Genomic DNA, 16,730 nt, shown 5'->3' with positions numbered 1-16,730 from the left:
AGCTTCTGTCTCTCGGTCCAAGCTTTGATGCTATATATGGATCTAGGTCTACTGATTTTAATCAAAGCGTTGACTATGGAGTAGTCAACTGCTGCTTTCTGTGTCGCAAAGCCCATGTTTAACACCTGCTTCATTCTTCAGTCATACCTTTTTAAAAGGAAGCTTGACACGTGGACTCTTCCATGATTATTTTGAAGGCCCATTGCAGTAAATGTTAGTTTTACTGTGTTTTACATCATGTTGTTCAACAGCAGATGAAAGTAACACTGTAAAAGTGTAAAAAATGATCAGCGATACTTACTGAGGGTTGTGATTTGGTTGGCTATTCCATGAGCTTGTGGAAACGCTTTCTGTCTCTCGTGCTCGCTTGCTCTCTTTTCCTTCATGCTACTGCTGGACTCCATTTGGCAAAGAGAGGGCCTGAGAGCCGGAGTGTGTGCTTGAGTGAGTGTGGCCGAGGCTTTTAAGAAATGGCTGGGAGTGATTCCTGCCTTTCCCCATCAGCCCCCTTGTCCCGGACCTTTTTGTGACCTTGTGTTTCAGCTCCCTTCACATGCATGACTTCCTCACAGCACTTAGCCCCCTGTTCAGACACTGGCCGCACACTGTCCAGCTGCCCGTCCACTCTGCACCCAGTAGGCCTTCATCCCAGTGACGGGGCAGGTCTTTGGAAAGCCACCCCATGTACCCTCATAAGGGGGAGCTTGTTACTGTCCAAGTAGCCAGGGGTTTATGGAAGTAGGCTAGTGGAATGAAGGAAGAATGTGGTTTGTCTCAAGTAGCTAGTTTAGGGAGACCAGTTAACCACAGATTTGTTTCAAAATGTTATGTACTGTAATCTAGGTTAAGAACTATGTTGGACAAACGGGTTTGGAAGGTGTTTTCATGAGACAGCTATTCTTACTGAGATTTGCTGTTTCTCCATATTACTCAGATTCTCTCCCCCTCTTCATAAACTAGCCTATTTGATTTGAATGGCTTTGAATTTGTGGTTTATATGATGATAACATATTGGTAGATATCTGGTACTCCTTCAGTCTGGTAGTTCAATAGAAAAAGAACTTCAAATCACATTTTATTTGTCACATACTTTATCAACAACAGGTGTAGGCTTACTGAAGGGGCCTACACATGCAACAATGCAGAGAAATAATAACACAAGGAATAAATACACAATTTGTAACGGTAACCTGGCTATATACACAGGGTGCCTAGTCGGGGCAGGGGTACAAGGTAATTGAGGTAGATGTGCACATATATATACAGTGCATTCGGAAAGTATTCAGACCCCTTATTTCCCCCCCACATTTTGTTACATTACAGCCTTATTCTAAAATTGATAAAAAATGTCCTTATCCATTTACACACTACCACATAATGACAAAGCAGAAACAGGTTTTTAGATTTCTTTTGCAAATGTATACAAAACCCCCAGAAATATCACAATTACATAAATATTCAGACCCTTTACACAGTACTTTGAAGCACCTTTGACATAAATTACAGCCTCAAGTCTTCTTGGGGATGACTACAAGCTTAGCACACCTGTATTTGGGGAGTTTCTCCCATTTTCTTCTCTGCATATCCTCTCAATCTATGTCAGGTTGGATGGGGAGCGTCGGCGGAACAGCTGTTTTCAGGTCTCTCCAGAGATGTTCGATCGGGCTCTGGCTGGGTCACTCAAGGACATTCAGAGAAGCCACCCCTGCATTGTCTTGGCTGTGTGCTAAGGGTTGTTGACCTGTTGGAAGGTGAACCTTCACCCCAGTCTGAGGTACTGAGTGCTCTGGAGCAGGTTTTCATTAATGACCTCTCTGTACTTTGATCCGTTCATCTTTCCATTGATCCTGACTAGTCTCCCAGTCCCTGCCACTGAAAAATCTACCCACAGCATGATGCTGCCACCACTATACTTCACCGTAGGGAAAATGCCAGGTTTCCTCCAGATGTGACGCTTGGCATTCAGGTCAGAGTTCAATATTGGTTTCATCAGACCAGAGAATCTAGTTTCTCATGCGCTGAGAGTCTCTTGGTGCCTTTTGGCAAACTCCAACCTGGCTGTCATATGCTTTTTACTTAGGAGTGGGTTCTGTCATGTGCCACTCTACCATAAAGGCCTAATTGGAGTGCTGCAGAGGAAGTTGTCCTTCTGGAAGGTTCTCCCATTTCCACAGAGGAACTCTATAGCTCTGTCAGAGTGACCATCAAGTCTTTGGTCACCTCCCTGAACCAGGCCTTTCTCCCCCGATTGCTCAGTTTGGCTGAGCGGCCAGCTCTAGGAAGATTCTTGGTGGTTCTAAACTTCTTCTATTTATGAATGATGGAGGACACTATGTTCTTGGGGACCTTCAATGCTGCAGACATTTTTGGGTATCCTTCCCCAGATCTGACAAGACAATCATGTCTCGGAGCTCTACGGACAATTCCTTCGACGTCATGGCTTGGTTTTTGCTCTGACATGCACTTTCAACTGTGGGACCTTGTATAGACAGGTGTGTGTGCCTTTCTAAATCATGTTCAATCAATTGAATTTACCACAGGTGAACTCCAATGAATTGGTAGAAACATCTGAAAGATGATCAATGAAAATAGGATGCACTTGAGCTCAATTTTGAGTCGTGGCAAAAGATCTGAACAGTTATGTAAATAAGGTAGTTTTGTTTTTTATTTATAATACATTTGCAACTAGACAGCACGATACATAATAAGCAGTATCAGCAGCGTATGTGATGAGTCAAAAGTGTTGGTGCAAAAGGGGGTCAATGCGGATGGTCTATGTAGCTATTTTGGTTAACTATTTGTCAGTCTTATGGCTTGGGGGTAGAACCTGTTCAGGGTCCTGTTGGTTCCAGACATGGTCCACCACTTGCCGTGCAGAAGCAGAGAGAAGTCTGACTTGGGTGGCTGGAGTCTTTTGACAATTGTTAGGGCCTTCTGGTATAGAGGTCCTGGATGGCAGGTAGCTCAGCCCAGTGATTTTAATTGGCTGTACTTACTGTGATGATCATTGCAGGTCACACTGAGCTAGTGTTGAATGATTGTTCTGAGTATGGAATAATCTGATTGAGGACTAGTGTGTCAATCTACGTGTGCTGCAGCAGCCTCAGCTGAGCTCACCATCCACAGCACCTCTTGCTGCTCAGGCAAGCAGTAGCCTTTGGGGCTGTGGCACACAACAGAACAGGGACGAGCATCTGACCATGGTCAAACACTGGAGTTTTGCTTGCAGACCAGTCAGATGGTATTTGTCACCTGTCTGGTGTATTACCCGAAGGGAGAGGATGATTGAAAGAGTGTTTTGGGAGGATGCGCTGTCGCCACTTCCGCTGGGTGTTTCGACAGAGGGAGAGAGACCAGCAGCAAAGGAAACACCCTTTGAGAGGAAACGCCCGTTCAGAGGCTCCACGCTGCACTTCCTGGTGTAGAGGGAGTGTGCTGACATACACCAAATAAATGGCTGAAGTACTGACATGCAGACTGTGTAGCATCATGGAAGGAAGATCCGTCCACTGCTCCTCTCGCTTTTAGAAATGAGCAAATCTGGTCATGAGGTAAATGGCGCCCAGGGAATAGTAATGCAACGGTGTGAAGTCTAAGATCAGCCAGGCAGGAAGGAGTAACGCCACATCATGCAGGGGAGGAGTGGGGCAGCTGGGAAGGGGTCTTTAATTATTAAGACCAACCCCCTCCTCACCCCCATGCTGCTTCAACAGGGCCTCATGGTTAATACTTAATACATGGCACAGTTTGGTGAGAGGCAGGATTTAACTCTCACACAGTGACCAAATCTCAGCCTTGCAGACAGTTCAACATTAAGATTTCCTAAACCACACCTTTTCTGTTTTCAAATGCTGCCCCAATTTCACACCAATGTGGCTGACGGTATCATTAGATTAGGTGGGTAGATTGATAGTCAGGGAAGTCATCCTTATTTCACAAAATATATAGTTGTTTTATCAGAGCCTCATGTGAAGTGTCCATGGTATCAAGCATACCAGTGGTGAAACATACACAGGGCACCGTCAACGTTTTCAGAGACATTTCCTAGATTTAGAGAACATGAGTTTTCTGATCTGTATAACAGCAATAAGGGCTGTCATGGGTTAATGTGTTAATTACAGTTACCGTTTAAGCACAACGCATCTCTTTTAAGCACCACACACCCTGTTTCTTTAGATGACAGCTAAAACTTAATTTATAGGTAACCAGTTATGCTGAAGTTAGCTAACTAACCTAAAAAAATACTGTTTAGAATTATAACATTTTATTTAACTATGAATGCCATGGCTGAATGCCTAGATTGAGCAAGTCATTTCCCACAATGATTTTAATCAGAACATAACTTCCATTCCATTTAGCTACTGTTTGTGTTGTAGTTCTCAGGTCAAAAGATTAAAGCAAAGGATTCCAATTCTAGAACAGTAGCAGCTTGTGACTAGTAGGGCTGTGACGATTATGGAATTTTGGGTAACTATTGTCATGCAAATTGTCATGGATATTGTCATAATGTTTTGAACATGTAAAGCATGATAATGCATCTTTGAAAATCACCTATGATATACCTAATAAATATAGCACAGGTTTGGTGATTCTAACTTCATCCACTTCATGTAAAAATGAAGAACTGCGATTGAGTAAATCGTCTTGGGGATGTAACGATTCACTGACGCATCGGTCCCCGGTTCAAATGTTCCAAATAAATCATGTATGGTCAGAAACAGATGTTAAAACGGAATGTTTTTTTCGTCTTATTGTTTTAATCAGAAAACTTATCTGTTGTGACTGAGTTGATGCGTCCTCTCCTTCAGTTCAGTAGCCTATCCAACTTTTATGCATGTAACTGCGTAGGACTGTCATAACTGTGTGCACAGTGCGGGAGACATAGCTACTCGCGCCAACGAGAGGTAGGCCGATCCCTGTTTCTAGTAGGCTATTCGTATATCTGCGCGGCACCTTCAGCGGTCAGATGCTTGTAAAATGGCATCCGTAATATCAATTCGCAGGCTTTATTAGTTGAGTTACAACCAACGTAACTCGCTGGGTCATTGTTACCAAGTGTGCTGTAGAATTGCTATTATTTTTTACGGAGTTGTGTAGCCTACCGGAATAGACGCAACTAGGGCTGTGGCGGTCACAAACTTTTGTCAGCCAGTGATTGTCAAGCAAATAACTCTCATTCTCACGCTAGTTGACTGTTAATTAACAAACACATTTAGCATCTCCTGGCTTCCACGCAAAAAAAGTTGAAGAAATCCATGTAATTTATCCTACACCTTCACAATAAATCCATTATTTTAGACAGGCCTAAAGAAACATGGTATGAAGAAAATGTAGTCTATTTCAGAAGAAAATAATAGCATACTCTGAGTTGTCCTTATGCTAGGTCCTGATGTGGCTATGCCAAATGGCTGTGGGCTACACTAGTTAATTTAGTATGAAGAATATTACTATATGCTTACGCGTTATTAAGCCCGGAAGCCAGCCGCGCCAATGTGTCGGAGGAAACGCCGTACACCTGGCGATCGTGTCAACGTGCATGCGCCTGGCCCGCCACAGGAGTCGCTAGTGCGAGATTGGACAAGGACATCCCGGCCGGCCAAACCCTCCCCTGACCCGGATGACGCTGGGCCAATTGTGCGCTGCACCATGGGTCTCCCGGTTGTGGCCGGCTGCGACAGAGCCTGGACTTGAACGAGGATCTCTAGTAGCACTGCGATGCAGTGCCTTAGACCGCTGCGCCACTAGGGAGGCCCTTCTCGTGAAGTGTTTTGATATAGATTTTCTAATACATTTGCATTGATGATGATTAGAGGTACAATAGAGTGCCGAGTACCAGGCATTTAGCAAGTTTGGTAGGCTACTATTGACCAGCAGCAACATCAGAGCTTGGAGAAGCCTAATTACCTTGACTATGACTAAACGGTCACATGGAATTTGACTGCCTTCATGACTCGTGACTTCCAGTGTGGCTGTAATATTTAGATTATTCCGGTTTACCATAAGAAGTAGTTTTGCTTTAAAAAGTCAGTGTATTTGGTCACTTGGTTGGGATGGTCACTTCACGGTTGGGATGGTGTTCCTCGGCTTGCAAGCCTCCCCCTTTTTCCTCCAAACATAACGATGGTCATGGCCAAACAGTTCTATTTTTGTTTAATCAGACCAGAGGACATTTCTCCAAAAAGTACTATCTTTGTCCCCATGTGCAGTTGCAAATGGGAATTGATGTAAAATATATCACTAGCCACTTTAAACAATGCTACTTAATATAATGTTTACATACCCTACATTACTAATCTCATATGTATATACTGTACCCTATATCATCTACTGCATCTTTATGTAATACATGTATCACTAGCCACTTTAAACTATGTCACTTTGTCTACATACCCTACATTACTCATCTCATATGCATATACTGTACTTGATACCATCTACTGTATCTTGCCTATACCGTTCTGTACCATCACTCATTCATATATCTTTATGTACATATTCTTTATCACTTTACACGTGTGTATAAGGTAGTAGTTTTGGGATTGTTAGGTTAGATTACTCGTTGGTTATTACTGCATTGTCGGAACTAGAAGCACAAGCATTTCGCTACACTCGCATTAACATCTGCTAACCATGTGTATGTGACAAATAAATTTGATTTGAAACCGTAGTCTGGCTTTTTATGGTGGTTTTGGAGCAGTGGCTTCTTCCTTGCTGTGCAGCCTTTCAGGTTATGTCGATATAGGACTCGTTGTACTGTGGATATAGATACTTTTGTATCCGTTTCCTCCAGCATCTTCACAAGGTCCTTTGCTGTTGTTCTGGGATTGATTTGCACTTTTCGCACCATAGTACGTTCATCTCTAGGAGACAGAACACGTCTCCTTCCTGAGCGGTATGATGGCTGTGTGGTCCTATGGTGTTTATACTTGCTTACTATTGTTTGTACATATGAACGTGGTACCTTCAGGCATTTGGAAATTGCTCCCAAGGATGAACCAGACTTGTGGAGGTCTACAATTTTTTTTCTGAGGTCTTGGCTGATTTCTTTTGATTTTCCCATGATGTCAAGCAAAGAGTCACTGAGTTTGAAGGTAGACTGTGAAATTCATCCACAGGAACACCTCCAATTGACTCAAATGATGTAAATTAGTTTATCAAAGCTTCTAAATCCATGACATAATTTTCTGGAATTTTCCAAGCTGTTTAAAGGCACTGTCAACTTAGTGTATGTAAACTTCTGACCCACTGAAGTTGTGATAGAGTGAGTTAAATGAATTAATCTGTCTGTTAAAAATGTATTGTCATGCACAGGGTAGATGTCCTAACCAACTTGCCAAAACTATAGTTTGTTAACAAGAAATTTGTGGAGTTGTTGAAAGACATGTTTTAATAACTCCAACCTAAGTGACTTCAACTGTAAGTGTGTATAGCACCGATCTCTCAGGCTGCAACCTTAAGAGGCTCCCAGCAGTAGCTGCAAGGTGATTGGGTCTGTGCGCCTGCTCCGCTGGGTTCTTAATGTTGTGAAGGTTACCACACCCTGTTCCCCTTCACCAAGGGGTTAATTAGCAGGTTTCCTCCCAATCGTCCTCTGCTTGTTAGGCTCATTAGGCTAATCTGGCTCTGTCCTCCCTCCGCCTCTCCTCCCTCTCCTCTATCCTCCTGTGCACCAGAACATCTCCCTAAATACCCACCCAGCCTTCCTCAGTCCCCTTCCTCATGCCATGGGGAGGAGCTTCCCTCTTCTTTACACCACAACGACCCAATTATGATTCGGCCGTTATCTATAATAGACAAAAATATAAACGCAACGTGTTGGGCCCGTGTTTCATGAGATCCCAGAAGTTTTCCATACGCACAAAGCTTATTTCGCTCAAATATTTGTACAAATTTGCTTACATCCCTGTTAGTGAGCATTTCTCCTTTGCTAAGAATGCTTCTACCTGACAGGTGTGGCATATCAAGAAGCTGATTAAACAGTATGATCATTATACAGGTGCACCTTGTGCTGGGGACAATAAAATGCCATTCTAAAATGTGCAGTTTTGTCTCACAACACAATGCCAAAACTGTTTTTAGGGAGTGTGCAATTGTCTTTCTGATTGTAGGAATGTCCACCAGGGAATTGAATGTACATTATTCTACCATAAGCCTCCTCCAACGTCGTTTTAGAGAATTTGGTAACACGGCCAACCGGCCTCACAACCGCAGACCACACGTGTAACCACACCAGCCCAGGAACTCCACATCCATCTTCTTTACCTGTGGGATTGTCTGAGACCAGCCACCCGGACAACTGATGAAACTGAGGAATATGTCTGTCTGTGATAAAGCCCTTTTGTTGGGAAAAACACATTTTGATTGGCTGGGCCTGTCTCCCCATTGGTTGGGCCTATGGCCTCCCACTCCCACCCATGGCTGCACCCCTACCCAGTCATGTGAAATCCATAGATTAGGGCCTAATGACTATTATTATAAATTGACTTATTTAAATTGACTGATTTCCTTATATGAACTGTAACTCAGTAAAATCATTGAAATGGTTGTGTTTATATTTTTGTTCAGTATATTTCAATTTTGAATCAAGCCGGTCTGTTTCAATGTATTTTTTTATGTGAATAACATTTGCGTACATACTGGGGGGTAGGAGAAATAGGGTGCTGAGAGAAGTGATTTGACTGCTTTGTCTCAGAACCTATAATGTGATTGGAAAGGTGGCTTAGTAATGACCTATCTTATCCACTTTTATTCTGATCAAATCTATAGCTGTTATTGCATGTGAAGTAATTGCCACTGGATGCTTTTGAAATTGAAGGAATTCCTCAACAGTTTCTATGATTCTTTTATTAGTAGAGGTCGACCGAATATGACTTTTCAACAATTGAAACCGATTATTGGAGGACCAAAAAAAGCCGATACCGATTAATCTGATGTTTTTTTTGTGTTTTTTTTTTATTTTATCTGTGTGTGTGTGTGTGTGATATATATGTATGCATGTATGTGTGTATAAAAAAATAGATTTTTATTTATGTATTATATTAAGTTAAAATAAGTGTTCATTCAGTAGTTGTAATTGTCATTATTACAAATAAAATTATATATATATATATATATACAGTGCCTTGCGAAAGTATTCGGCCCCCTTGAACTTTGCGACCTTTTGCCACATTTCAGGCTTCAAACATAAAGATATAAAACTGTATTTTTTTGTGAAGAATCAACAACAAGTGGGACACAATCATGAAGTGGAACGACATTTATTGGATATTTCAAACTTTTTTAACAAATCAAAAACTGAAAAATTGGGCGTGCAAAATTATTCAGCCCCCTTAAGTTAATACTTTGTAGCGCCACCTTTTGCTGCGATTACAGCTGTAAGTCGCTTGGGGTATGTCTCTATCAGTTTTGCACATCGAGAGACTGACATTTTTTCCCATTCCTCCTTGCAAAACAGCTCGAGCTCCGTGAGGTTGGATGGAGAGCATTTGTGAACAGCAGTTTTCAGTTCTTTCCACAGATTCTCGATTGGATTCAGGTCTGGACTTTGACTTGGCCATTCTAACACCTGGATATGTTTATTTTTGAACCATTCCATTGTAGATTTTGCTTTATGTTTTGGATCATTGTCTTGTTGGAAGACAAATCTCCGTCCCAGTCTCAGGTCTTTTGCAGACTCCATCAGGTTTTCTTCCAGAATGGTCCTGTATTTGGCTCCATCTTCCCATCAATTTTAACCATCTTCCCTGTCCCTGCTGAAGAAACGCAGGCCCAAACCATGATGCTGCCACCACCATGTTTGACAGTGGGGATGGTGTGTTCAGCTGTGTTGCTTTTACGCCAAACATAACGTTTTGCATTGTTGCCAAAAAGTTACATTTTGGTTTCATCTGACCAGAGCACCTTCTTCCACATGTTTGGTGTGTCTCCCAGGTGGCTTGTGGCAAACTTTAAACAACACTTTTTATGGATATCTTTAAGAAATGGCTTTCTTCTTGCCACTCTTCCATAAAGGCCAGATTTGTGCAATATACGACAGATTGTTGTCCTATGGACAGAGTCTCCCACCTCAGCTGTAGATCTCTGCAGTTCATCCAGAGTGATCATGGGCCTCTTGGCTGCATCTCTGATCAGTCTTCTCCTTGTATGAGCTGAAAGTTTAGAGGGACGGCCACGTCTTGGTAGATTTGCAGTGGTCTGATACTCCTTCCATTTCAATATTATCGCTTGCACAGTGCTCCTTGGGATGTTTAAAGCTTGGGAAATCTTGTTGTATCCAAATCCGGCTTTAAACTTCTTCACAACAGTATCTCGGACCTGCCTGGTGTGTTCCTTGTTCTTCATGATGCTCTCTGCGCTTTTAACGGACCTCTGAGACTATCACAGTGCAGGTGCATTTATACGGAGACTTGATTACACACAGGTGGATTGTATTTATCATCATTAGTCATTTAGGTCAACATTGGATCATTCAGAGATCCTCACTGAACTTCTGGAGAGAGTTTGCTGCAATGAAAGTAAAGGGGCTGAATAATTTTGCACGCCCAATTTTTCAAGTTTTTTATTTGTTAAAAAAGTATGAAATATCCAATAAATGTCGTTCCACTTCATGATTGTGTCCCACTTGTTGTTGATTCTTCACAAAAAATACAGTTTTATATCTTTATGTTTGAAGGTTCAAGGGGGCCGAATACTTTCGCAAGGCACTGTATGTATGTATGTATGTATGTAATGTAATGTAATGTAATGTAATGTAATGTATGAATGAATAATTTGTAATAATTACAACTACTGAATGAAGACTTATTTTAAATTAATATAATACATAAATAAAAATCTATTTAGCATCAAATAATGAAACTTGGTCAATTTGGTTTAAATAATGCAAAAACAAAGTGTTGGAGAAGGAAGTAAAAGTGCAATATGTGCCATGTAAGAAAGCTAACGTTTAAGTTCCTTGTTCAGAACATGAGAACATATGAAAGCTGGTGGTTCCTTTTAACATGACACTGCAATATTCAAAAGTAAGAGGTTTTTAGGTTGTAGTTAATATAGTATTTATAGGACTATTTCTCTCTATACAATTTGTATTTCATTAACCTTTGACTATTGGATGTTCTTATAGGCGCACTAGTATTGCCAGTGTAACAGTATAGCTTCCGTCCCTCTCCTCGCTCCTACCTGGGCTCGAACCAGAAACACATTGAAAACAGCCACCCTCGAGGGGTGGGGGAAATATATATATTTTTTTATTCTTTCAGTGAAATACGGAACCGTTCTGTATTTTATCTAATGGGTGGCATCCCTAAGTCTAAATGTTCCTGTTACATTGCACAACCTTCAATGTTATGTCATAATTACGTAAAGTTCTGGCAAATTAGTTCGCTATGAGCCAGGCTGCCCAAACTGTTGCATATATGCGTGCAATGAACACAAGAGAAGTGACACAATTTCACCTGGTTAATATTGCCTGCTAACCTGGATTTATTTTAGATAAATATGCAGGGTAAAAAAAAATATACTTCTGTGTATTGATTTTAAGAAAGGCACTGGTGTTTATGGTTAGGTACAGTCGTACAACGATTGTGCTTTTTTCGCAAATGCACTTTTGTTAAACCATCTCCCTACGTTGCATCGAGTATATGCAACGCAGGACACGCTAGATAAACTAGTAATACCATCAACCATGTGTAGTTAACGAGTGATTATGATTGATTGTTTTTTAAAAGTTTAATGCTAGCTAGCAACTCACCGTGGCTTCTTACTGCATTTGCGTAACAGGCAGGCTCCTCGTGGAGTGCAATGAGAGGCAGGTGGTTAGTGTTGGACTAGTGAACTGTAGGGTTGCAAGATTGAATTCCGGAGCTGACAAGTTAAAAATCTGTCGTTCTGCCCCTGAACAAGGCAGTTAACCCACTGTTCCTATGCCATCATTGAAAATAAGAATGTGTTCTTAACTGGCTTGCCTAGATAAATACAACTTTTTTCCCTCCGGCCTAATCTGTGTCAAAAAATACAGATTTCAGATTGTCATGAAAACTTGAAATCGGCCCTAATTAATCAGCCATTCCGATGAATCGGTCGACCTCTATTTATTAGGCTTCCCTATGCCAAATAGTGGCATCAGGGCTTGATAAGGTAGTAAATGCTGATTTGCTTCATAGGAAGAAGAAATGCCTTTAAAGCGCTGGTCCCCCCCCCCCCCCCTAATTTCACTTCCCTCTCCCTATGTCACTGCATTGTGCTTGATGGAGCCAATAGAACTGGCTGGAAAATGTGAAGTCTGCTTCCCTCCTCCACCACCTCTCTAAAAATAGAGGCTGAGAGAGAAGGCAGCAGCATTGAGACACACTATCAGTGGGCCTGCCAGCGGTTTCAACACACTCCCACCACCAGAACAGAAAAAGGCTTTCTGAATCACACCTCTGCCGCCATCACACAGCTCCCCCACAAATAAATATCACACTTACATCACCAATGTAGACTCCCCAAGCTGCCCCTAAATCCCACTTCTGCCACCATTTACAGACCCCCCCCCTCCACTCATATTTCTGCCATCATGGTTGGTTTCAATGCCATCTGTTTGACCAAATTCCATCTCAATTTGAACATATTAATGTCCCCTTTTTTTCTTCATGTAACTGACTTTTGTAATGGGATTTACGATCTTATTTTGTCACCACCAACATCCAATATGGCCCAATAAATAAATCTTAGACATCCCTAAGCTTATTCAAGGCACCCTGTAGTAGGTCTGGGCTGTACACTGTTTTTTGCAATAACCGGTATTGATGCATGGACCGGTCTGGGTTTTTACTTTACCTTCTATACCAGTATATGAATGTTAGGTTTGCTATATGTGATACGCAGTGTGTAACGTCCATTTTTATAGTTTACTTCGCTTCTTGAGTTCTCTCTCCACTCTATGCCGCTTTCCACACAGACCTAGCCACGCCCCCTGTCACTCAAGGAGCGCATTTGAAGTTTTTCAACCACGAGACCCTTGAGTTCAGTCTGCATGGTCAATGCATTTGCAACACGGATGAAAACGATAGTTGTCACTGCTTCTTAATATAATCCTACTGACATTCTAATTACACTATTAGCCCGTGTTTCTTACATCTGCAAACAGCTAATTTGAATTTTCTTAGCAAGTTGTTCCTAAATCTTGTTAGCCGTTAATGCTAATTGCTAGCTAGCTAATATATGTACTGAATAAGCGCAAGCGTAATTAGCCATACAGTCTAATAATACCAGTGATTGTGTAGACCTAAATCAGCATGTTGTTTGTGCAACAGTGTCTTCTAAATTAGAGGTAAACGCAAAGAAAGCATATGTTAGCTACTAGAAGTAGTTAAGAGAAAACATTCAATGTACCGAAAGATTATAGGTCCCCTAGGAAACACCTATCAACACAGTTTCTACCCTGTCACAATAAATCCTCCCTGGCATTTTCATTCGTTGTCATGTCGAACACCACTGTATTGAAAGTGCCCACTATTATATTCTAACTAACTATATAATTAGAATAGACATTATATTCCCATGATTCCAATAGTTCAAAGTATTTTGCTCTAAATCGCAATTCGAATTGCAACATTTGGTTAAAAATAAGGCCCATATTACTTGCCCGTATTGTGCAGCCCTACGTGGCAGTGTGGAAATGATCTCAAATGCAGAAATTTATGAAAATGATTACTTTTTGGGGGGTTGAAGTTGAATTGAACAGTATAAACAGTATAAATCATAATGGAGAAAGACCCATTTTGAAATCACTTAATGTATGTGTTGCCACCCTTGGGTCACACACTACTCATAAAGCAAATTTAGAACTTTTATTATTAAAAAACATAAAATACAGCCAATTTTTATTTTGTATTTTTTTAAATGCTGTGATATAATATTTTGGCCATATCGCCCAGCCCTACCCTGTAGTTTAGAATACTCACAGTAGACCTTACTACTCACACTTACAAGAGAAAGTGGAAGTGTTTAGTTGAAATAACATACAGATCTGCCTGTACGGCTTTGGTTCTGGGAAGGGCCACACACAGGCCATTCTAACTGGCTCTCGTCAGGGAGAAGACAAGGAGAGTTAGTAATATTATCATGACACATTTTTATCAACATGGTTAGGGGTTTAAGTCTCATTGCTTAGAAGTAGACCCAGTTAGCCCGTGAGCCAATCAGGTGGCAGGTAGCTGCTGAGATGGCTCAGGTGTTTTGAAGGATGAGGTACTTCATTCAGAAGGTCTCCAAGCTCTTAGGACACATGACCCATACAGAAAAGACAGAGAGAAAGGGAGGTAAGGAAAATGGACGGGATGGTTGAAATGTTTTGCAAAACTCGGAAACTGTTATAGTCTACATACTTGGACTAAGGAATGTGGATATTTGTGTGTCTTTAACTGTGTTATTAGTGACAAAGGTGGATGTAATGGTTTCCCCCCAATGTTTGCACCAAACAGTTTAAAGAAATGCTTAGTTCTATATGCATTACCTATGTACATTGAAGATGTTAAGATCAATTGCCTCATTGGCTGAATTCCTTTATCCCTGTCTTGGTCAAACCTACAAATCGTAAAGCTGGAAGGAAGCCTGTTAATGTACTAACACAAAATACATTTTTCTTGTAAAAACCAATGGCAACTGGTTGACGATGACATTGGGTTATTTTTTGTTTGTGGAACCAGTTGGTAGAAAAGGTAGCATCGGTGCTTAGCCAATAATGAACTTCAACCCAGACTGTCAATATGCAGAACTTCCAACTTGTACTGTAGCATTTATCACTACACTAAGTATCCTATATTTTTGTGTTTGTGTTTCGTCTCCAGACAGTGAAAGTGTCAGGGCTAAGCCCGTCCAACAGAGGATTGGGGTCAGCGGGATAGCCACTGCTTTTAGGATCATCAGCAGGTTTTGTCTTAACCGGATTTGGTTGGAGGAGCTGAATCAACTGTGTCCCAGGATTACAGGAATGACATTGGGAGGAGAATTCTGAGCCCACTGACCAGGGCCAGAGTGTCTGAGAGCTGAACTAGTGCCTGTCCTTGTCACCTGAGCACCTCTATGCTAGAAGTAGCTCACAGAACCCACCAGGCTTCCCTCTTTTCTCGCTCCAGCCCTCTGTTTGGCAAGCCAAAGGAGGGGTATGTTCTCAATGTTTTCGCAGACTCAATGGATTTCAATTTTGCCTCCGTTGTCCAGGAATGGCTACTGGCCACCATATGTTTGCCTCGAGTTGGCCAGTCTATCGAGAGGGGATGGGATGGGGGATAGAGAAATTCTGCATCATTTTTGGAAATGGTGATCTTTAGCACAAACTAGCTGCAGAATCCTGTTGCTAGGTAACCGTTTCTTGCTGGCAATGACACATCTTGGTTTCTCTAGGGTTGGGATTCTGGGTTGGGATTCTGTGAAATCCCAGTGAGTTTGTGTGACTTTATGAATCTTTCGGGGGAATGATGTGTGATTCTGAGCAGGAATTGTCTTTACTGTGAATTTTATAGATGCTAGTGTATGCTGAGTCCAAATGCCAAATTTTCTTCTCAACAGTTACGTTCTTGGACGTTACATGAAAATGTGATAGGAAGCTTAATTTTCTTCTCTTTCACAACACAAAGGTATTAGCTTGAAAATATAGTCTACTATTTAGAAATAGCATCTGACCATAACATGGTCTCTATGTCTGGAACATTCAACCCTAGTGCCCTGAGCTTGTCCTTGCTATTTCGGGAATTGCGTATTGAGCCCGTCTCAGGGATTTGGACGCTCACTTGTTAGGGACCCCGTAACAGCTGTTTATTTAGCTGCCTGTGTGTACCAGACCTGGTTTCAGAGGGCATTTGCTTGAGCCTGCCTGGAGTGCCAGATGGGCTGGGTTTGTACTTTTAGGATTTTTATCAGATTGTAAATACTGTTTGAACCCTGGTCTGGTAAGTAACACTAATTACTAATAGGAAAAACAGGGTGTTGAGCTTGTCTCCTCTTTCTCGCGCCTCAGATCAGCACGAGTCCCGGCGGCGGAGCGAAGCACCCCATTAGCAGAGGAAAATGAGCGAACTAGACCAGCTACGTCAGGAGGCCGAGCAGCTCAAAAACCAGATCAGAGTAAGTCCTCTACAATCGTCCTCTCCCGGATTTCTTCTCATAAATGCATTGTCTGTGCAGTGATTTTACATAGAGCCACTAGAGGGCACTACAATTCTCGCAGATGTCCCTAAAGCCTAACACATACTTTGTTCTCAGTTGAACATTTACATTTTAGCACTTAAGAATGCTAAAATCTGTGTTATTTCCTCTATCAAAATATAACATACTCGTGCATCTGTTTTAGTCTCAGCCAATTATCTTGTAACGAGCTAGCTAGATGCTGTGAAATCTTTGCAAGATGCTAGCTAGATAGCAAAAGTGAGGAAACATTTTTCAGTAGTGATAAGTTTAAACACCAAAAATAACACAATTGGGCTTGTGGTCTAGTTTGAAATTGAATTGTTTTGGGATGTTTAAACGCATCTCATTTTGATAGTGTAGCCATGATCTGACAAATTAACAAAAAGTTGAACTCACAGGTGGGGCCTAGAGCCCCACCTTCCTTGCCTTTCTCCCCTTGCTATTGGGCTCCCCTTCTCTACTGAGTGATTACATCACTATGCATGTTTGATGCTGTAGTGTGTTTGGCTTTGCTCTTCACGGCCTGCCTTTTCCCTATCCCACAAGATTCAAGGATACAG

General features: G+C 41.6%; 1 protein-coding gene across 3 annotated transcripts in view; it reads left to right on the top strand.

Moving 5' to 3' along the window:
- LOC110532389 (guanine nucleotide-binding protein G(I)/G(S)/G(T) subunit beta-1) overlaps positions 1-16,730 on the top strand; it is a 50,722-nt gene that overhangs the window by 20,605 nt on the left and 13,387 nt on the right. For 2 of the 3 annotated variants that reach the window (XM_021616258.2, XM_021616259.2), the window contains exon 2: positions 16,001-16,107. In XM_021616258.2, the coding sequence (XP_021471933.1) occupies positions 16,051-16,107 (57 nt within the window). In that variant the 5' untranslated portion in view covers positions 16,001-16,050. Of the gene's footprint in view, positions 1-15,017; positions 15,147-16,000; positions 16,108-16,730 lie in introns of those variants that run through there. The other variant, XM_021616260.2, reaches the window with a different exon arrangement.

The sequence above is a fragment of the Oncorhynchus mykiss genome, chromosome 9 (assembly GCF_013265735.2).
Source record: "Oncorhynchus mykiss isolate Arlee chromosome 9, USDA_OmykA_1.1, whole genome shotgun sequence".
NCBI lineage: Eukaryota > Metazoa > Chordata > Actinopteri > Salmoniformes > Salmonidae > Oncorhynchus > Oncorhynchus mykiss.
This window is presented reverse-complemented; position numbering and strand designations above follow the sequence as displayed.